The sequence below is a fragment of the Loxodonta africana genome, chromosome 15 (genome assembly GCF_030014295.1).
Source record: "Loxodonta africana isolate mLoxAfr1 chromosome 15, mLoxAfr1.hap2, whole genome shotgun sequence".
Taxonomy (NCBI): domain Eukaryota; kingdom Metazoa; phylum Chordata; class Mammalia; order Proboscidea; family Elephantidae; genus Loxodonta; species Loxodonta africana.
The window spans coordinates 75,828,677-75,851,639 of NC_087356.1; the positions used below are offsets into that span (position 1 = coordinate 75,828,677).

The 22,963-nt window shown below is 43.6% G+C and overlaps 1 protein-coding gene across 1 annotated transcript in view; it reads right to left on the reverse strand.

Annotated features, from left to right (window-relative positions):
- The window catches only part of TECTA (tectorin alpha), a 101,839-nt gene that overhangs the window by 24,513 nt on the left and 54,363 nt on the right, over nucleotides 1-22,963 (reverse strand). Inside the window, exons 11-12 of the mRNA XM_064268940.1 lie at nucleotides 14,953-15,514; nucleotides 9,094-9,293 (exon numbers count right to left, since the gene is read on the reverse strand). Of these exons, the coding sequence (XP_064125010.1) occupies nucleotides 9,094-9,293; nucleotides 14,953-15,514 (762 nt within the window). The remainder of the gene's footprint in view (nucleotides 1-9,093; nucleotides 9,294-14,952; nucleotides 15,515-22,963) is intronic.

Consider the following 22,963-nt stretch of genomic DNA (forward strand, 5'->3'; position numbering starts at 1 on the left):
GAGAAAAATAACCTGGCAGATGTGGATATGATCAAGGATAAATGACTCACCTCACAGGAGAACTTGATCATGAAACTAGCTTCATAGTAAAGTGAATGGCCCGATGCTGCTTTCTTTACCTTAATTAGATGTAACACTGGCAGCTGGGTGATTACCCTATGTGCTAATGGCTAGATACTTCTCTCTTTCTTTTCAAAGAAATTTGTTGTGTAAACAAGGCCCCAAGCTTGTTTAAACTGTGGCAAGTAGATGTGGGTTATTTGTTCTGTGAGTTTCCTGCTTTGCAGATATAAGCTGTTGTCAGACCCCACTGACTTTCTGATGAAAACAGAATAACAATGTTTACAGTACTAATAGCTGCTGAGAGTGCCTTTCCTGAGAGTTCCAAGGGCCTTTATATGCATCATTTCATTAACACGCCTGGATTTGTTTTTTAACCAAATGTTTCTCAATAGAATAACAACTACAAACAACAATAATAAAAAAAAAATAACATTGCCACTGAGTCAATTCCATGAGGTTTTCTTGGCTGTAATATTTTCAGAAGCACATCTCCAGGCCTTTCTTCCGCAGCGCCACTCAGTGAGTTCAAACCATGAACCTTTAGGTTAGTAGTTCAGCACAAACCATTTTCAGAACGATAGCAGCTATCCATTATTGCGGAACTACTAAGCGCTGGCTACTAAGGTGGGTACTTGGCATAGATAATTTATACAACAACCCTACCAAGTGGTATTATTACCTATATTTCAAAGAAAAGGATGTACAGCCAGGATCAAACTCAGGTCTCATTATGGGTTTGTACCACACTGACACGCAGGATTCTTGATGGGGGGTGGATGTCACATTTGATAGATGGATACATTTTGATAAGTCTCAGGGCAGGAGAGCTGAGTCAAAATGAGTGCTTTTTCATTTTTGAGCCTGGTTATCTCTTCTCCCAGGTTGTGAGAACACTGAACTTACTTTTTCCTACGTGCTCTGCCTTTCCTCTCAAATGATCAATGATTAAGAGCTGACTCCAAAACCCACCTCTTCCAAGAAGTCTTCTTTGATTAGTTCCACTATTTTACTCTGCTTCCTCCCTGTCTTTCTTATAAAATTTAAATACACTTTCCACTGAAAATGAAATTGAGGGTAACTTCCACATTCATTTTCTTTTATTTATCCTTCAAGTAAAGGCAACTTTGTTGTTCCTGAACAAGTCAATGAATCTTTACAAAAAAATATATTTATTTTTGCCTAGTTTATTTCCATTTCAGATATTTCAATTAGACTTTTGAAATACTTCCATTCTTCTTTCATTTAAAATCGATTCGTTCCGTAGGGCATTTTTTTCACTTGTTGATATGTTATTTTGTAAATGTTCTCTTGTTCTTTGAACTGCATGTGTTGTTTGTTTGTTTGTTTCCTCTCTCCTGAATAGATTTTTAAGTTCCTTAAGGCAGGAAAACTGCTCTTTCATTCCCCCTCAATACCACCAGCACAGTGATTTGCAAATAATAGATGCTTAATATCGTGGTTGTTAGCTGTCTACTCAGCAACATCGGGCTTTGATGTCATTTAAACAGACAATGGGCTTGAGTCAGAACCACGGACTAAATACCTTTTCTAGAAAGACCTTTTCTAGTTTAGCATGGCACATAAACATTACAAAGTCCAAAAGTGAAATGATACAGTGAGCGAATATGTTTTATTGGAGAGGCATCTACAAAGGGTGTCTTCACCAGCTGAGTTTGAGCCCCCCTAGTGTGGGAACCAAAGTGCAGGATAGGAGGGCACATCACTAAGCTATCCAGACAGAACTCTGGGGACAATGCCAAGTGACAAATGGCAGATGCAGAGATGGCAGCCTTAGCTGACTTTCACTTCAACAGCCAAGAGAGGAAAGGCTGCTTTTCCCAGCCTCGAGCTCCATGTTTTCTGGTTAAGAATGTCCTTAGCCTCTATCAAGAAGAATAACTTGCGTGTTATTGAAGTTCCAGAACAGGGAGGAGTAACAGAAAATACAGAGAGAATAGTTGAAGAACTGTTGGCAGGAAACTTCCCTGGCATCGTGAAAGATGAAAGGATATCTATCCAAGATGCTCATCGAACCCCATACAAGATAGATACCAAAAGAAAATCACCAAGACATATATCACCAAACTTGCCCAAGCCAAAGATAAAGAGAAAATTTTAAAAGCAGCCAGGGATAAAAGAAAAGTCACCTACAAAGGAGAATCAATAAGAATAAGTTCAGACTACTCGGCAGAAACCATGCAGGCAAGAAGGCAAAGGGATGACATATATAGAGCACTGAAGGAGAAAAACTGCCAGCCAAGAATCATATATCCAGCAAAACTTTCTCTCAAATATAAAGGTGAAATTAAGACGTTTATAGAAAAACACAAGCTTAGGGAATTTCCAAAAACCAGACCAAAGTAACAAGAATTACTAAAGGAAATTCTTTGGCCAGAAAATCAATAATATCAAAGAGCAACAAAACGGAAGTTCACAGAACAGAATATCCTGATATCAACTCTGATAGGGAAATCACAAAAGCAAAATAAGGTTAATTTAAAAAGAAAACACTCAAAACAGAGAATCATTGATGTCATTATGTAAAAGATTACAGTAATCAAAAAAGAGGGACTAAATACAGGAGGCATAGATCTTCCATATGGAGAGGAAACCAAGGCAACATAGGGCAATACAAGTTAGGTTTTTACTTAGAAAAATAGGGGTAAATATTAAGGTAACTGCAAAGAGGTCTAACAATTCCATACTTCAAAATAAAAACCAAGGTAAACATAAAGACTCAGCAAAAATAAATTCAACTACTATGAAAATGAGGACTACACAATTTACAAAGAAAAACATCTCAGTACAAAAAAGTAAGTGGAAAAATGAAATTGTCAACAACACAAAAAAAAGGCATCAAAATGACAGCACTAAACTCATAACTTATCTATAATTACGCTGAATGTAAATGGACTAAATGCACCAATAAACAGACAGAGAGTTGCAGATTGGATTAAAAAACACGACCCACCTATATGCTGCCTACAAGAGACACATCTTAGAGACACAAACTAAAACTCAAAGGATGGAAAAAAATATACCAAGCAAACAACAATCAAAAAAGAGCAGGAGTGGCAATATCAATTTCTGACAAAATAGACTTTAAAGTTAAATCCATCACAAAGGATAAAGAAGGACACTACATAATGATTAAAGGGACAATTTACCAGGAAGATATAACCATATTAAATATTTATGCACCCAATGACAGAGCTGCAAGATACATAAAACAAACTTTTACAGAATTGAAAAGTGACATAGACACCTCCACAATCATAGTAGGAGACTTCAACACACCACTTTCAGTGAAGGATAGGGCATCCAGTAAGAAGTTCAACAGAGACACAGAAGATCTAATCTCTACAATCAACAAACTTGACCTCATAGACTATTATAGAACACTCCACCCAACAGCTGCAAAGTATTTCTTTTCTAGTGCACACGGAACATTCTCTATAATACATCACATATTAGGTCATAAAACAAGCCTTTGCAGAGTCCAAAACATTGAAATATTACAAAGCATCTTCTCAGACCATAAGGCCATAAAAGTGGAAATCAATAACAGAAAAACCAGGGAAAAGAAATCCAATACTTGGAAACTGAACAATACCCTGCTCAAAAAGGATGGGGTTATAGAAGACATTAAGGAGGGAATAAAGAAACTCATAGAATGCAACGAGAATGAAAACACTTCCTATCAAAACCTTTGAGACACAGTGAAAGCAGTGCTCAGAGGTCAATTTATATCAATAAATGCATACATACATAAAGAAGAAAGAGCCAAAATCAAAGAAGTGTCCCTACAACTTGAACAAATAGAAACAGAGTAACAAAAGAAACAAAAGCACCAGAAGAAAACAAATAATACAAATTAGAGCAGAATTAAATGAATTAGAGAACAGAAAAACAATTGAAAGAGTTAACAAGGCCAACAGCTGGTTCTCTGAAAAAAATTAACAAAATGGATAAAACATTGGCCAGACTGACTAAAGAAATACAGGAAAGGAAACAAATAACCCAAATAAGAAATGAGAGGGACCATATCACAACACACCCAACTGAAATTAAAAGAGTCATATCAGATTACTACGAAAAATTGTACTCCAACAAATTTGAAAACCTAGGAGAAATGGATGAATTCCTAGAAACACACTACCTACCTAAACTAACACAAACAGAGGTAGAACAACTAAATAGACCCATAACAAAAGAAGAGATTGAAAAGGAAATAAAAAAACTCCCAACAAAAAAAATCCCTGGCCCGGATGGCTTCACTGCAGAGTTCTAACAAACTTTCAGAGAAGAGTTAACACCTCTACTACTAAAGGTATTTCAGAGTATAGAAAAGGACGGAATACTCCCAAACACATTCTATGAAGCCAGCATATCCCTGATACCAAAACCAGCTAAAGACAGCACAAAAAAAATAAAATTACAGACCTATATCCTTATGAACATAGATGCAAAAATCCTCAACAAAATTCTAGCCAATAGAATTCAACAACATATCAAAAAAAATAATCCACCATGAATCAGTGGGATTTACGCCAGGTATGCAAGGTTGGTTTAATGTTAGAAAAACAATTAATGTAATCCACCATATAAGGAAAACAAGAGACAAGAACCACGTGATTTTATCAATTGATGTAGAAAAGGCATTTGACAAAGTCCAACACCCATTCAGGATAAAAACTCTCAGCAAAATAGGAATAGAAGGAAAATTCCTCAACATAATAAAGGGCATTTATACAAAGCCAACAGCCAACATCACTCTAAATGGAGAGAGCCTGAAAGCATTTCCCTTAAGAACAGGAACCAGACAAGGATGGCCTTTATCACCACTCTTATTCAACATTGTGCTAGAGGTCCTAGCCAGAGCAATTAGGCTAGACAAAGAAATAAAGGGCTTCCAGATTGGCAAGGAAGAAGTAAAATTATCTCTATTTGCAGATGACATCATCTTATACACAGAAAACCCTAAGAAGTCCTCAAGAAAACTACTAAAACTAATAGAAGAGTTCAGCAGAGTATCAGGTTACAAGATAAACATACAAAAATCAGTTGTATTCCTCTACAGCAACAAAAAGAACATCAAAGAAGAAATCACCAAATCAATACCATTCACAGTAGCTCCCAAGAAGATCAAATACTTAGGAATAAATCTAACCAGAGACGTAAAAGACCTATACAAAGAAAACTATGAGGCACTACTGCAAGAAATCAAAAGGGACCTACATAAGTAGAAAAACATACCTTGCTCATGGATAGGAAGACTTAGCATTGTAAAAATGTCTCTTCTACCAAAAGCCATCTATAGATACAATGCACTTCCAATCTAAATTCCAACAACATTTTTTAATGAGATGGAGAAACAAATCACCAACTTCATATGGAAGGGAAAGAAGCCCCAGATAAGTAAAGCATTACTGAAAAAGAAGAACAAAGTGGGAGTCCTCACTCTACCTGATTTCAGAACCTATTATACCGCCGTAGTAGTCAAAACAGCCTGGTACTGGTACAACAACAGACACATAGACCAATGGAACAGAATTGAGAATCCAGATATAAATCCATCTACATATGAGCAGCTGATATTTGACAAAGCCCCAGTGTCAGTTAATTGGGGAAAAGATAGCCTTTTTAACAAATGGTGTGGGCATAACTGGATAGCCATCTGCAAAAAAATGAAACAGGACCCATACCTCGCACCATGCACAATAACTAACTCCGGATGGATCAAAGACCTAAACGTAAAGTCTAAAACGATAAATATCACGGAAGAAAAAATAGGGACAACGTTAGGAGCCCTAATACATGGCATAAACAGAATACAAAACATTAGTAAAAATGCCAAAGAGAAACCAGATAACTGGGAGCTCCTAAAAATCAACCACCTATGCTCATCTAAAGACTTCACCAAATCAAAACCAAACCAAACCCACTGCCATCAAGTCGATTCCGACTCATAGCGACCCTGTAGGACAGAGTAGGACTGCCCCATAGAGTTTCCAAGGAGCGCCTGGCGGATTCGGACTGCTGAACTTTTGGTAAGCAGCCGTAGCACTTAACCACTATGCCACCAGGATTTCCAAGACTTCACCAAAAGGGTAAAAAGACTATTTACAGATTGGGAAAAAAATTTCAGCTACGGCATCTCTGACCAGCACTTGATCTCTAAAATCTACATGATTCTGCTAAAACTCAACCCCAAAAAGACAAACAACCCAATTAAAAAATGGGCAAAGGATATGAAGAAACACTTCACTAAAGAAGACATTCAGGCAGCTAACAGATACATAAGGAAATGCTCTTGATCATTAGCCATTAGAGAAATGCAAATCAAAACTACGAGATTCCATCTTACTCCAACAAGGCTGGCATTAATCCAAAAAACACAAAATAATACATGTTGGAGCGGATGTGGAGAGATTGAAACACTTATACACTGCTGGTGGGAATGCAAAATGGTACAACTACTTTGGAAATCAATTTGGTGCGTCCTTAAAAAGTTAGAAATAGAACTACCATACGATCCAGCAATCCCACTCCTTGGAATATATCCTAGAGAAATAAGAGCCTTTACACGGATATATGCACACCCATGTTTATTGCAGCACTGTTTACAATAGCAAAAAGATGGAAGCGACCAAGGTGTCCATCAACGGATGAATGGTTAAATAAATTGTGGTATATTCACACAATGGAATACTATGCATCGATAAAGAACAGTGAGGCATCTGTGAAACATTTCATAACATGGAGGAACCTGGAAGGCATTATGCTGAGTGAAATTAGTCAGTTGCAAAAGGACAAATATTGTATAAGACTACTATTATAAGATCTTGAGAAATAGTTTAAACTGAGAAGAACACATTCTTTTGTGGTTATGAGGGGGGAGAGAGGGTGGGAGAGCGGTATTTGCTTATTAGATAGTAGATAAGAACTACTTTAGGTGAAGGGAAGGACAACCCTCAATACAGGGGAGATCAGCACAACTGGACTAAACCAAAAGCAAAGAAGTTTCCTCAATAAACTGAATGCTTCAGATGTCAGTGTAGCAGGGGCAGGGGTTTGGGGACCATGGTTTCAGGGGACATCTAAGTCAACTGGCATAATAAAATCTATTAAGAAAACATTCTGCATCCCACTTTGAAGAGTGGTGTCTGGGGTCTTAAACGCCAGCAAGCGGCCATCGAAGATGCATCAATGAGTCTCAACCCACCTGGATCAAAGGAGAATGAAGAACACCAAGGACACAAGGTGATTAAGAGCCCAAAAGACAGAAAGGGCCACATGAACCAGAGACTTCATCATCCTGAAACCAGAAGAACTAGATGGTGCCCGGCTACAACCGATGACTGACCTGACAGGGAACACAACAGAGAACCCCTGAGGGAGGAGGAGAACAGTGGAATGCAGACCCCAAATTCTCCTAAAAAGACCAGACTTAGTGGTCTGACTGAGACTAGAAGGACCCCAGTGGTCATGGCCCCCAGACCTACTGTTGGCCTAGGACAGGGACCATTCCCGAAGCCGACATGGATTGGGCTGGACAATGGTTTGGAGAGGGATGCTGGTGAGGAGTGAGCTACTTGGATCAGGTGGACACTTGAGACTATGTTGGCATCTCCTGTCTGGAGGGGAGATGAGAGGGTAGAGGGGGTTAGAAGCTGGTGAAATGGACATGAAAAGAGAGATTGGAAGGAGGGAGCAGACTGTCTCATTGAGGGGAGAGTAATTGGGAGTATGTAGCAAGGTGTATAAGTTTTTATATGAGAGACTGACTTGCTTTGTAAACTTTCACTTAAAGCACAATAAAAATTATTTTAAAATGTCCTTAGCAACACAACAGAGAACCCCTGAGGGAGCAGGAGAGCAGTGGGGTACAGACCCCAAATTCTCGTAAAAAGACCAGACTTAATGATCAGGCTGGGATTAGAAGGACCCTGGGGGCCATGGTCCCCAGACCTTCTGTTAGCCCAAGACAGGAACCATTCCCAAAGCCAACTCTTCAGACAGGGATTGTATTGGAATATGGGATGGAAAATGATACTGGTGAAGACTGAGCTTCTTGGGTCAAGTAAACACATGAGACTATGTTGGCATCTCCTGTCTGGAGATGAGACGAGAGGGCAGAGGGGGCCAGAAGCTGCCCGAGTGGACATGAGGAGAGAGAGTGGAGAGAAGGATTGTGCTATCTCATTAGGGGGAGGAGAATTAGGAGTGTATAGCAAGGTGTATGTAAATTTTTGTACGAGAGACTGGCCTGATTTGTAAATTTTCGCTTAAAGCACAATAAAAATATAAAAAAGAGAGCGAGAGAGAGAAAAGAATGTCCTCAGCTAAGACAGCTAAAAATGTCAGATTCACAGCCACCATATTTCCAAACTACAGCCACATCAGGGGCTTTCCAACTAGGATTTATCATAGGAGAAATTGGAAGGGCCCAGACTCCAGAAGAGGGCAGTTGTGGTTCATTGTTAGAGTTCTCACCTTCAATGTGGGAGACCCTGTTGATTCCCACCCAACGCACCTCATGCACAGCACCACCCGTCTGTCAGTGGAGGCTTGCATGTTGCTATGACGCTGCACAGGTTCCAGTGGAGCTTCCAGACTAAGATGGACTAGGAAGAAATGCCTGGCAATCAGCCAATGAAAATGCTATGGATCACAACCATTTGATCTGCAACCGATCTTGAGGATGGCACAGGAATGGGCAGTGTTTCATCCCCATGTGCATGGGGTTGCCATGAGTTGGGAGCCAACTCGACAGCAGCTAACAACAAAGACCCTAGAGAAAGGCATGGCAGAGAGATGGCACAATGTGAATGAGGACAGGCAGGTGTCTTGAGACCTTGCAGATGCCGGGGAGGGAGGAAGGCCAGGCCCAGGCTTTTCCAAATCTGGTATGCGGTGAGCAAGCACCTCATCCAATCTGACTTGTCTTCCTTGCCCCTGCCCACCTCTCTGCATTGGAGAGAAACATGGTGATTGGCAAGGAGGAGAGGTAGGGCTTGCCTCGCGTACCTCATAGTATTTGCCGTCTGAGTAGCAGCCGCAGTTGTGGGGCAGGATGCAGCTCTTGCCGTTCAGGACGTAGCCCACGTCACACTGACAGCCCTCCACACAGTAATGGTTGCAGTCGCTCTTCAGGCGGATGGCGGCACAGCGGGGCTGACAGACACTCACACAGCTCTCGTAATGGCTGTTGGGAGGGCAGGTGACAGCTGGAACAGAAGAGACAAATCAAGACTTGCACAGTCACAAGTCACTGTAAACGATTTTCTCCTGGCCACTGCTGGCCCACTTAGGGAGATACAGGGGTGTGTGTGTGTGTGTGTGTGTGTGTGTGTGTGTGTGCGCGCGCGCACATGCGCTCACCTGTGTGTGTGTGTAGGGGTATCTCCCACCTTTCCTAATTACTACCCTCCCTGCTTGTGATAGACGAGTCCCTAGATATTGCAAGGTTAACAAGCTTGGCTTCAAACCTAAAAGTTGGTGGTTGGAGTTCACCCAGAGATATCTTGGAAGAAAAGCCTGGCAATCTACTTCTAAAATCAGCCATTGCAAACCCTGTGGAGCAGTCCTACTCTGACACACATGGGGTCACACTCTGATACACATGAGTCATAATCCACTTGACTGCAACTTTTTTTTTTTTTTCTGTTTATGGAAAGCCTGTGTCTGACTTATGACTGCTTAAACAATGGACCGATGAGCAGATGGAGTTTGCTGGAGGCTCCTCACATAACATTTGCCTTCTTCTCAGCCTTGTTTGTTGAGATCCTCAGAAGCCATGGGGCTCAGGGGCCCACTGATCATAAATGAGTGGTTTACAAAAAGGTCCTGTAGAAGTTCTGGGGTAAAGATGAGCTGGCACTGGCATAGAGGGAAAGTTTTAAGGGTAAGGTGAGACTCTAGCTGGGGTTGAAGAATGGGGAATTGGATAGGCTTAGAGGATTCAGAAGGGAGGAATGAAGAAGAACAATACGAGTGAGGACCTAAAGGCAGGGATGAGCGGGGTGGGCGCCGGGAGACTGTCAAGTGAAATGCCTAACTGACGTGGACATGCATGTTGTGGGGTGAGCTTAAGGTACTGGCACATGTGACGTGTATCTCATTCTCCACTTTTTTTTTACATAAATGGCAGCATAATATACACACTTTTCTGCCCATGGATTTTTCATGACAATGTTTCTTCCATTTAGCTCCAAATTATTGCTTTTGTACTGTTGGATCATTCATTTTTATGTGTGCGTGATGCTCACCTCACAACGCGCAAGATTTGGTTTTGGGTTAGTTGTGGTTTCAGGTATGTTGCCCCTATTTCCTGGACTAGAGTAAAACTATTTTTCCACTTCTGATCCTTTCATGGCGTCCACGGCAGCCAACACAGTACTGAGAACACGGCAGTTGGTAAATAAACACTTGAATCATGCAAACTTTAAATCCCTGATACTGGTTTTCTGCCTGCTCATCTCCCAGGTGAAGTACAGAGAGCTGTGGCGTGGTGATAGGGCTCCACCCTGCATTTCTCCTGTGGTCACCAATGAGAATCTTGCTGTGGCCAGTGGACTGAGAACACTTGTGCCCCACGCAGAGAGGAGGTGAATGAGTCGCCTTGAAGAGTAACGTACTGCAATAGAATGGACAAGAGCTTTGGACTTACACTGCCCTGGGTTTGAGCCCTGGCAGCAGTTATCACCCTGGACAGGTTACTTACCCTCTGTAAACCTCAGTTTCCTCATCTATACAATGGGGCTAACAGTATCTCCCTAATCAAGTAGTTGTTAGGATACAATAAGATGCAATGTGTAAATTTTCCAGTACAGTGCTTGGTACTCCCATGATGGTTTTTCTACTAATAATAGTAGTAGTTGTAGTAGTAGTCTAAATTTAGTTTAAGTTATCCAACAAACATTTTTGGAGTTTCAGAGAAACTGGTAAGAAAAACCTTAATTACCGGACTTTGGACCCAGGACTCTGAAGTAGCAAAAGCTGCCTCTGATAAAAAGAAATGGGACAACGACCACAATGACCGACCTTGACTGCCCACTTACCACAGGTCGGGCTCTGGGTGGCCTGGTTTATGAAACATTGCCACATTTCAATTCTCAAGTGGCCCTACTAGGCTGGAAGACACCTCCCAAGACTGATCCTCAGAGCCGTATCCCCTCTGCGGCATCAGGATGGGGCTCCCCAGCTCCCTGGGGCCCCCTGGCCTGACCAAGGCTAGGGAGGCAGTATTGCCCATTGGGGCAGCATCTGTTTCTGGGGCTATTTACCAATTGAGTGTCGCTGGGAAAGCCACTTAAGTTCTCTGAACTTCAGTTTCCTCATCTATAAAATGGGACTATAAATAATATCTGCTTTACAGGGTCACGGTGAGGAATAAATGAGATGGCCTATTTACCACACTACAATAGTGCCTAGCACATAGTAAGAGGGAAATGCCTGCTATTTATTTATTATTTCCACTTACTGCACTCTCACCATCTAGTACTTCAAGTCCCCCATTAAGGGACTGGAAGAATGACGGACTCAGCTGAATGAGTCTTAAGGCAGAGTCAGTAATTAAGACAATTTGCTTCCCCTTCCTCCTCTAAGCCTATTTATTCAACTTGGGTTAAGAGGATTTCTGATGCATTTACAAATAAGGTAATTGAGTAATAAATTATCCCACTGATAGGAACAGCCAATATCATTGAAAAGCATCAGCATTCTACCTTGTTACCAGTAAAGCACAAATTTAAAGGGCAAATCTGGTTTAACCCCCTTTCTCCCAAAAGGACCATTTTTTTATATTTGGACCTGTGAATGTTAAATTGCATTAGTTCTTGAGAGAATAGGAGAGAGGCTGTTAGTCTTGCCCTCAATTCTCAGAGGTTAAAGTCACATCAGGTACAATTACAGACAACCATATTCAAAGTCAGGCTTTCTGTGTTCACCAATCTTTCCAGCTGAATGGCTGGACTAGGACTCAGTCTCCCACAGCTCTTTTCTGCTTCTAAACTCCAAGATGGAAAACTAAGCCGCCTCCAACTGTGTCCCGTCACCCATCCTCACTCACATGCCGTCTTTAAAGCGTATGTACTTTTTGGTTATTTTACCTTTACTTTTTTCCAGTCATGACTACCATTTCCTCAGGTGCTGTCTCTTTTGTATCTTTGGCCCTGTCCTGAAATGCCAAGGTAGGGGAAGGTCTAAACCTCCTCGGGAAGGAAACAATTCTAGATCACCTACTCGCTGTGATGCATCAGCCTAGGACTTGTGGGATGCATCTGGTCTATGACAGACAGGAAACCAAGGCGGAGGATGAGGGAGGATGGCTGGGCTCTGAGAGCAATGGACAGAGCTGTCCATTACTAGTGTAGTCCATGTAGACTGGGGGGCGGGGGGGACCAACGTCTGAATAGAAATTTGAGGTGGCGGGGAGAAGGGTTTCTGGTAAAGGGGACAGTAAGACAGGAAAAAATGTCTTCATATCCCTTCTTCCTATCCAAGTTCTATAGATGTGGGAGGACCTTTTTCCTCAGAGGTCAGGCTATGGGGCCTGCTAACTCATTCCCTTTCTTTTCCATGAGTGACCAAAGTTGAGACCCATGATTTGAGGTAAGAGCTCCTTCTGGTCTCTCACCAGCCCCCTCTACAAAATGATTCTCACCTATGCGCTTCTCTGTACACTGCAGATAGAAGCAATGGTTTTGGCGTACCCGAGGTCTGCCCCACCCCCACCCCCCAATCCCAGCCACCTGTGAGAGCAGTACAGCCCCATGGTTATAGGTAAAAAGAATGAAGTCCCTGTAGTAGGGCTCAAGTCTCCCTTTACAAAGCTGTTTCCCCATCCTGCACCATTTTTAGGCCTCTGGGTACAGGGCCTGGGTTTCTGATTTAGAGTAAGGCATGCTTTCTAGCCCTGCTGTGCTGACCCCAATGAATCCAGAGAGGCTCTGGGGCTTTATCCAGGCCCTGACTTTTGTATCCAACCCATTGCCACCAAGTCGATTCCGACTTCTGTATGGGCTTGTTTATTTTACTGAAATCAGCAGAGGCCAATGAATCTGGACAGTCACCCCTGCTGGCATCACCCTCCCAGCCCCTGGCTCAGAGACTGGGACTGGATGAACCAGTGTTGGTATCTCTCCCCCGCCCCTCCCGCAACACCCTCCCCGCCAATCTACCTGAATCCAATCATGTAGAACGTGAACTAACTGTGAGCATTAAACCATAACACGCTTTCTGGTTTTTTACCGAAAGCTCCCTTTCCAGGATGAAAAGGGAGTTTATTCTCCGGGAGCCCTGCTGAATCACTTATTTAGAGCTCTGTGCATTCAGCATCAATTTGTAGCCTTTTTATAAAAACAGGCCTTCGAAAAGAAATCTGCTATAGTTAATGAAATGGAGACGGGAAAATAGACCAAGGCAGGTTGGCCAAAGACCAGCAGTGGTTTCTCTCTGAAACTTTCCTATTCTGATGTGCTAAATGGGGGCAAATTATTCCAATATATTCCAGGACACCAGTGTAGTTATGGGTTAACAACACGGGCTTTGAGGTTAGAAGGTCCAATACTGACTTTGCCTCTGAGACCTTAGGCAAGTTACTTAGCTCCAATGAGTCTGTTTCTCCCTGACTAATTGGGTTCTTGAGAAGAATAAATGTGATAATTTTGATAAAGTGTTTAGCACGGGCCTTGGCTCAGAGCAAGCCATTTATGTAACAACAATACCACTTAGCATGCATAGAGTGTGCTAGGCTTTCAATTACCTAATTCGATCCTCCTAAAGTTTCTGTAACATAAATGGTGTAGGCAGCATTATCGCTTCTCTCCGGAGGGGGAAACTGAGAACCGGGGAGGAAAAGTGGATCAGTCCAAGGTCACACAGACCCTTAAGACAGAGCCCAGGCTAGAGTGCAGGAGCTCTGACTCCTTTTCTAAAGCTCTTAACATTCTGTTTTCCCATAAGCACAAAGACTGATGCATTATATATATATAATATATGAATCAAATTGAACAACACACGTGGGGAAAGCATATAATATCAGCACAACGATGGGCCCATGAGAGTCCAGAACTAAGTAACTAACATACTCTTCCTTCATTAGTCTCTTGTTAACATTTTATTGTGCACTAAAACCTCAAAAGCCAAACTCGTTGCCGTCGCTTCTGACTCATAGCAACCCTATGGGACAGAGTAGAACTGCCCCCATAGGGTTTCCAAGGAGTGCCCGGTAGATTGGAACTGCTAACCTTTTGGTTGGCAGCTGAACTCTTAACCGCTATGCCACCAGGGTTTCCGATTGTGCACTAGCTGAGTTCAAATGCCATGTACAGTGCTCTGTGCTTTACATGTCGTTTTTGTTGTTAGCCGCCATCAAGTTGGCGACCCCATGCACAACCGAACAAAGCACTGCTTGGTTGTGATCCATAGGGCTTTCACTGGCAGATTTTCAGAAGTATATCACCAGGCCATTCTTCCTGGTCTGTCTTAGTCTAGAAGTTCCTCTGAAACCTGTTTGGCATAACAGCAGCACACAAGCCACCCCTGGTAGGCTGTGGCCATGCGTGACGTGCACTGGCTGGGAACAGAAACCTGGTCTCCCACGTGGAAGGCAAGATTTTTATCACTGAACCATCAATGTCTCATGCTTTATACACAGGATCTTATTTCATCCGCAGAGTAACATATGAAATAACTGATATTAGCCCATTTTATAGACAAGGAAATAGAGGCTCTGGGAGTTTAAATTTCTTGTATCGGATAGCAAACCCAGTTTCAAAGTGCATATCCTTAAACTACTCTCCCAACTGCTCTGACTTCCTTGGAGTTGAAAGCCTGGCCTCCCTCACCAATGAAGAATAAGGAGAGATAACCGGAAGAACTCACAGCAGGACGTGTAATTCCGCCAGCCGGTCACTGCGATCCCCTGAGTCTGGCAGGTGCTGGCGTAGTTCTGTAGCCAGCTACAGGCAGTCTGCACCGCACCCGCATCGATGCAAGAGTCAAAAAGGCAGTTCTTGTAGAAGAAGGTGGGGTTGACTTTGCTGTGACACTTGGCGAAGCCAGCGTTCTGGTTGGGGATCAGGCTACACAGCTGCTGGACCTTGGAGAACCCTTCAACCTTGGCACAGGAAAGACAGCGGTCCCCACAGCCAACCTGGCAGAAGATGTCCCTCTTCACCCAGCTCTGCCCAAACTCACTGACACTAGATGCAAGCAGCCCCATGGGCATCTCCAGGTCATCGTCAGCGTTGCCGTTATAGCGGCCACATAGGCCATAGGTGCTATTCTGCATGCTCCGGGGGACTGTGATTGACAGGAAGGTCTTCCAGTCATACACGATCTTCAGGCCAAAATCAGTTTCCACGACCACATGGAAGCCAAAGGAAAAGATGTTTATTTTACCTTGTCCCAATTTCAGAGGTAGATAGAGCCGTTCATTGTTGACCTGCAAGAGAAAGAAGGTTGAGATGGAGAAATACAGTTGGCCCAGAGATTTTTCAGCAATTCTCCTCACGAACAGTCGCAAGAGAGGAGTCCCAGAGGGGGTTTAAGCGGGCTGAATGCAATGCTTTGCACTTGGTGTTGTATATGTCAGTCAACAATTATTATTAGGATTTCAACAGACTTTTGTACACAAATACACCTATTTATTTCAGTACCTTCTGTTTACATAGCATTATTTCCCCCAGGAGTTCAAATCGTTTTCTCCAAGGTAATGAAAGGGTAATAAGATTTCAATTAAGGTTCAGACTAAAATACCACAACCTAGAACTCCTGAGCTTCTATTTCCAGCTTGATGGTGGATTTATTTTAGGCAAGTCCCAATTTATTAATCCTTTTGGGACTTTTTATACCCTGAAAGCATGACTTGACTTTGCCGTTCCTTCTGCTTAGGATCCCACTCTTCACCCATCAAGATCCCTCTCATCCTCCAGATCCTGTTCAAACGTCCCCTCTTATGCAAAGCAAGACTTTCCAAGCCTGTGGTCAGAATTAATCACTCAGTTCTATGAGCAACCAGGGCATATTATTTATACTTCTTTTGTAGCCATCTCCACCTCTGGCCAAGATCAAGCATGTGTACAATGCTTTTGAAGCACATGTGACAATCTGCCTTATATTATGATTGGCTGCGTACGTTTCTGTCTTGCCTACAAGATTTTGAGCAACTTCAGGGCAGGAGCCACATACTACTGATATATATATCCACTTTCCCCTTACTTCCTTCCCTCCTCTCCAGCCCAGCACAATGCCTCACACAGAGAACGCATTTGAACATATGTCTTACTATACATTTTTAATTCAGTCAACAGAGATATGTGTTAACATTAAACTCCAGAACTGCACTGCCCTTGAACTATTTTGATTCAGATGAGCTGAATCCTATAGTTCTTGGCGTGGGTAGTCCATGGTGGAAAATAGAGGCTGCCTGCTTCCCCACTGCAAGAATGGGCACCAGGCCTAAGATGCGAGCTGGGCTTCCTTGGGGGACAGGTAGGTGGCTGCTTCTTGGGGTGTTTTAATGTTGCCTTTTCTCCTTTTCTCCTGAGCTCCAGCTTCACTCTCCTGTCTGACACCTTCCTTCACCGCACTGCTACTGCCTTAGTTCAGACTCATCAACCTTCACCGTGACAACTGAATAATCCCCTAACTTGTCCTCCTGGCAGCAGAACTGTCCCCATCCTCCATTCACTCACTGCTGCCATATCGATATTTTAAAAGGGGATTGAAAGCAGTTCATTCACTACTGAAAACCCTCTCCCAGGCTTAAGTAAAATGTCTGACAGCCTTAGCCCATCACACAGGGCTCTCCAGGAACCAGCCCCACCTCTCAGTCCCAGCCTACTTGCTTCCTCTTCTCCAGCCATTCCCAACAGTTTGCAGTCCCCCGAATGGACCAAGTGGCATCATTCTACCCTGCCATTTCCTAGACTGTTCTCTTCGCACATGTGGTGGATGCTTTGGGTGTCCCACCCAGGTCCTCTTTTTTTCAGCCACTGTGTCTGTGGGCTAGTAATAACTCACTGCTCGCATTGGCCAAATGGAAGCCACCTTGCCCAGGACATTATGACTCCCAACCCCAACCCAACCACCTCAAATGCAGCCCTCAACCAATGACTGACTGACACAGGAGTACAAAGGACTGCCCCTTTGCCTAAGGTGAGACTAACTTTGGGGTATAATCCATGCTCCAGAGCTGTCAGTGGATCAAGCTGAAGCTGGACTCCTGCTTAGACCACATACTAAGGTCTCACCCCCTGCCCTACACTGTTTCCCTCACTTCTCTAAAAACCCCCTTCTCGACTCTGCCTCTGGGAACCTGACCTAAGACAGCAAGGATGCCCACTGGGCAATACTCACCCTTCAAAACTCAACTCAATTCAACTATTTCTTCTTCTATGAACGTTCTTCTAGGCAGAACTCATTCATCCATCCATCCAGTAGACAGGAATTTGACACTACTGCCTACCAGGCACTGTACTAAATGCTGGGATAAGGCACAGGGCCTCTGTCTAGGAGATCACAGGCAAATGGGAGAGCCAGGTACATAAACAGAAAATAACAATGTCATCTGAGAAAAGCAGCACTAGAGATAAACAGATGCACAGGTACCTGAGTCATCCTGGGGACAGACCCAGGGATTCCTGAAGAAGATGACGCCCACACCTGGTCTTAAAGGATGAGTTGGTGTTGGCCAATCAAAGCGGAATGGGAGTAAAGAAAGGGAGTTCCCAGAAGACAGCACCTCATGAGGAAAGACCCGAAGGGGAGAAGAAGCATGAGAAACACAAAGATTCCCAGCAATTCAGTGCTGCTAGAGCATAAAGTGTGGACTTAGGAGATGTGGGAGACGAAGATGGAGAGGTGGGCAGGGCTGGACCACAGAGGAGGGCCTTGTATGCAACGTCACACAGGGCAGAGAGTCTCTGAGAGATAAAGCCTGAAAAATCCCCGTTCGTTTTGCAAAAAAAAAAAAAACCGAAGATTCATCAATGACTTCAGTAAGAGATTTCAGTAGAATGATGAGGCCAGAAGTCAGATTGTAGAGGTCACATGGGAAATAGGCGATAAGGAAGCAGAGCCGACCATCAGGAAATTTCGATATAAGGGAGAGGAGACAGAGTGGACAGCAGCTTGTTGAAAATCGAGGTCAAGGCTTCTAAAAATGCTTTAGAATGAGTGTGTTGGTGGACCTCATAGGAAAGGACAGGTTGGAAACCCAATAGGCAGAGGGGATGACAGACGGACAAGATGCGTAAGTAGGAAGATGAAATGGAGTCAGGCACAGGGGAGAGTGGGTTAGAAAGGAGGAAGAGAAGAGGATGTTGATGGCCCATCATCTAGGCGGCAGGTATGTGGAGGGTGGGCAGAGCAGCGAGAGGGTGTCTGGTGAGCGATGTAGACACTTCTGTAAACACAGAACCCACATGTGGCAGGTTGCTAAGAGAAGTGGAGCCTGTGGGGACTCTGCCTTGCCTCGTAGGCTTACAACTAATAAACTGAAAGCACTGCACTCAAAAGCCTGTGTGTGTCCGTTTGGTTTTCTTCCTAAGCGTTCCACATTTTATATTCTTGGCAACTGGTTTCAGGCAGGAAGCAATACCTCAGGGAAGCAACATAATTGGATTAAAGCTAAAAAGCTTGCAAAGTCTGCCATTGCCAAAGAGAAGCCTGAGAAAGAATACCCTCCCTCTCACAGGGCTGTCTTGGCTTTGTCTCTGAAGCCCCATGAATTGACCTCCATCCCAACGTCGCTGCCCTCTCTCTCTTTGTGAGTGAGAAATGCAGAGGGACCTATGGGAGAGGAGGTCAGAGAAAAAGAAGTGGTTGGTATGGAAACAGAGATAGATGGATGGATGGAGGAGGAAGCTGCAGAGGCGGAAGAGAAGAAGACAGACAAATGGGAGTGCACATGGGCAAATGTAGTCAACATTTTTAAGTACTGGTACTAAGACCATGTATTAGATTTCAGTAGAGAGCTTTGCTTTAAACAACTGACCCTAACCTACTTCTACAGCCTCTTCTGCCAGCTCTCTGTTCCCCACCTCATGCTCCCTAGAGGAACTGTTCTGAGGTCCCACCTACCCCAAGCTGTGTTATACCTCTGGGACTTCACTGATGTTTCTTTTTCCTAGAATGCCTTTACTTCATTCTCTGCCTGGCTAATGTACCCCTTCAGGGCTCAGCTCTGGGTCATCTCTTCCAGGAAGCCTTTCCTGAAGCCCCCAGGCTGGCTTAGGCAGCCCCTTTGCTGTGCTGTCACTGTCCTCTGTGGGAGACATCCTTGCAGCCCCTCATGTTACATTATCTGTTAATGTGTCCTTCTCTCCCACTGCACTCTGAGCACTCTTCAGACAGAAGCCATGTTTGATTTGTTTTTGTGCCCCAGGGCTTGGTACAGAATAGAAGTTAATACAGGCTTGTTGAACTAGACTGAGCTAGAGTGATACTCAAACACTCTTCTCTGATGGCCACAGCACTGGCAATAGGCCATAAAGACACAGGAGACTGGTGTGGGCATCCTGAAAACCTTCCCCTTGGCCTGGGCCATGAAGTTCTTGGCTGTGTTGAAGCCTCAGGGGAGATGGCAGGAGAGATGCTGCCTCTGCTGGGCTCTAATTGAGGACAGTGCAGCTGTGGGCACCATGGTGCACCTAGGGGTGTCTCCCCTTCTCTTGCTCACCCCCACATCCCTGCCTGGTAGAGGGAGAGCATGTTTATCTCTATTTTCCCTTGGCTCTGTGCATTTTCCCACACCCTGCAGTGCTGCTCAATGCAGGAAAAGGGCAGAGTCATAGGGGATCCCATGTCCCAAGAAGTCACTTTCCTGTCAGCCTCCATTGCTGAGAGCACTGGCAGTGACCGGGGGCTCTGGGCTGTGTTTTGCCCGCACTTCATTTCACGCTGTCATTATGATGGCCATTATTCTTCAGGCTCAGGGAGAGCTGGTGACTAATAATAACATCATGGGAAAAACAAATGCAAATCATTGAATAAGCAGATCCTCTGATGCATATTAATAATTCAAAGTAACTGCTAAATCTATCCCCCAGGCCCCAAAAGAAAAGAACATTTCAATGAATCCTGAACTTCGTTTTCTTGTCAGGGATTTGAAGGCTGCATATCCTGTTCCCAGTTTGGGCACTCAGGACATTTGGGTGGCTTAGAAAGAAGGGTCCTGGCAAAGGGTCTCCCAACTTTTTAATTAGTTCCTCCTCGATGCTCGTTATTCTCTCTTTACCCACTTCCCCCCCATTATCCAGCCCGCTCCTCATCTCTTTGTGTGAGGAAGAAGCCAGCTGTGTGGTTCATGTACCTTGACTTTAGCCATGAACACATCTCATGAGATTGGGTAGGACACATGCCTGGAAGGTGAGCTGACCTTCTAGGGACTTAGCCCGAATGTGGAGGGGGAGGGAAACCCTGGTAAGGATCCAGTGGTCTAGCTGCGAAAATAACTGGGGAGAGGTCAGAAAACCACACGTGTGGCCTCAGATATCCATGTACCTCAATGCCAAGTGCACGCAACCCAAAGCATAAAATATTATTTCATAATAAGCTAGGTTAGGACAGGATCTATGAACAGATTATATTTTAAAAGAAAAAAGCCTGTAAGTTAGAAAGGTGGAAGAGTGTTGAATGACAAGGAAATAGGTAACTGCATGAAAATTTGCAAATCTAAGGCTGGAAATATATCAGATGAGGAGAAAAGAAGAAAAAGACAAAAATGACGTAGGCGACATGGACAAAATGATTGATACGTTCGTTTTGACGCGATGCAAATGCAACAGAGGAAAGTTATTGTAACGGGCAACTACAGCTACCCAGATGTCTGCTGGGAATCTTATGTGGCTAAAAGCAAAGCATCTGATACATTCCTGACTCGTCTCAATGGCCATTTAATCCCCCCAATTGCTGAAGAAGTGACCAGTAGCAAAACGAAAGTGACAGGAACCTTGGAAGAATGAGGTTATTATGTCATCTCATTCATCCAGTTGGCAAAATGTTTTGAGTGTCACTATCTGCAAATCACTGCACATTCATTCAACATAAAGATAAATTAGGTGTGGGCCCACCTCTCAAGAAGCCTACGATTAATATTGAGTGAGTTAGGCAACCACCACGGTAAGAGACAATGTGATAAATGCAGTAATGGATACAGGAACACACTGTTACGAAAGCATAGAGGGAAACAACCAGGAGTTTAGATTCATATTATCCAAAAACGCAAAGAATGGGCATGGTAAGATCTCTACCTTAGAGACTAAGAAGGTAGATTTCCAATAGATGTGAAAGGGAACACAGTTCAAGAGGCTTGGGAACCTCTCATTGTCAGAGAAGTTGTTGTTGCTGTTCGGTGCCATCAAGTTGATTTTCAACTCATAATGACCCCATGTGACAGAATAGAACTACCCCATAGGTTTTCTGGACTGTGATCTTTAAAGGAGCAGATGGGTTTAGGAAAATCTCAAGGAAGAAAAGAAATCAGTGTAGTTGCTCAGGTAACTCTAATAATGACTCAGAATTTTAAAGAGAATATACAAGATGAAAAGAAGCCTCCTTACAGAAAAACCAACTCGTTGTCATTGTGTCAATGCTGAATCATAGTGACCCTAAAGGAGAGAGTAAAACTGCCCCATAGGGTTTCCAAGGAGCAGCTGGTGGATCTGAACTGCCAATATTTTGGTTAGCAGCCGAACTCTTAACCACTAGGCCACCAGGGTCCAGGGTCCCCTTCCAAAAAGCCCGTTGCTATCAAGTCAATTCCAACTCACAGTGACCCTATAAGACAGAGTAGAACTGCCCCATAGGATTTCCAAGGAGCGCCTGGTGGATTTGAACTGCCGACCTTTTGGTTAGCAGCTGTAGTTCTTAACTGCCATGCCACCACAGTAGGGGTGGATAAATTATGACAAGGACCTACAATAATAACGTTAAGAGCCCACATCCTAAATCAGCTCATCCAGAATGCTAAGGACAGAGGCTGTTGGCTTGCTTGTTAGTGTTTTCAGTTATGTTCAGAGGAAGACACTGGCCAAGGAGTGACTGGGCCTGTTTCTGGTTTGATCTTGTCAGGCTAGATGACAAGGAGTACATGGAATTTCTCAATCCCTACTTTTCATCTGTCTTCATGGTCAAAGGGAATGCTCTTTGGGTGGTAAGGGTAGAAAACGGTAAAACTAAAGCCACAGGTGAATAAAGAGATTGTAGGACATCCCCTGAATGCTCCGAATGAGTTCAAAGCTCCTGAACTCCTGGGATCCGGTGGAAACCAACTGTGGAGATGGAAGAACTAGAGGGAGACCAAAAAAAAAAAAAAAAGCCAAAAACCAAAACAAAACCTGTTGCCATCGAGACTGCTCTGACTCACAGCAACCTCACGTGTGTCAGAGTAGAACTCTACAAGGTTTTCAATGGCTGTGGTTTTTCAGATGTAGATCACCAGGCCTTTCTTCTGATGTGCATCTGGGTGGATTTGAACCCCCAACCTTTCGGTTAGTAGCCCAGTGCTTAACCATTTGTACCATCCAGGGACTCCATAGAAGGAGGCCAGAAGCAGGTAAGTGAAATTCTGATCTTAAAAGACAGAAGGAGATGAGTTATGACAATGGCACCTCTTATAGACGCCTAATCTGTGCTAGGCATGTGTTCTCTTTTACAGATGAAGTGACTGAGCCAGGAGGGGAAGTGACTGCCCAGGGCAGTAGCCACAGTGGAATTCAAATCTAGGTCTGGTGACTCCCAAGTCTGTGTGATAGACTATGCTGCAATGTAAAAGGCTCCATTTCTAGAGTTGCGTCTGCTCTTAATTAGTTTTCCGTGACTTGGGAAAATCATTTTTCTCTCTGTGCCTTGGTTTCCTTATCTGTAAGATTAAGTGACAGAAAATCTC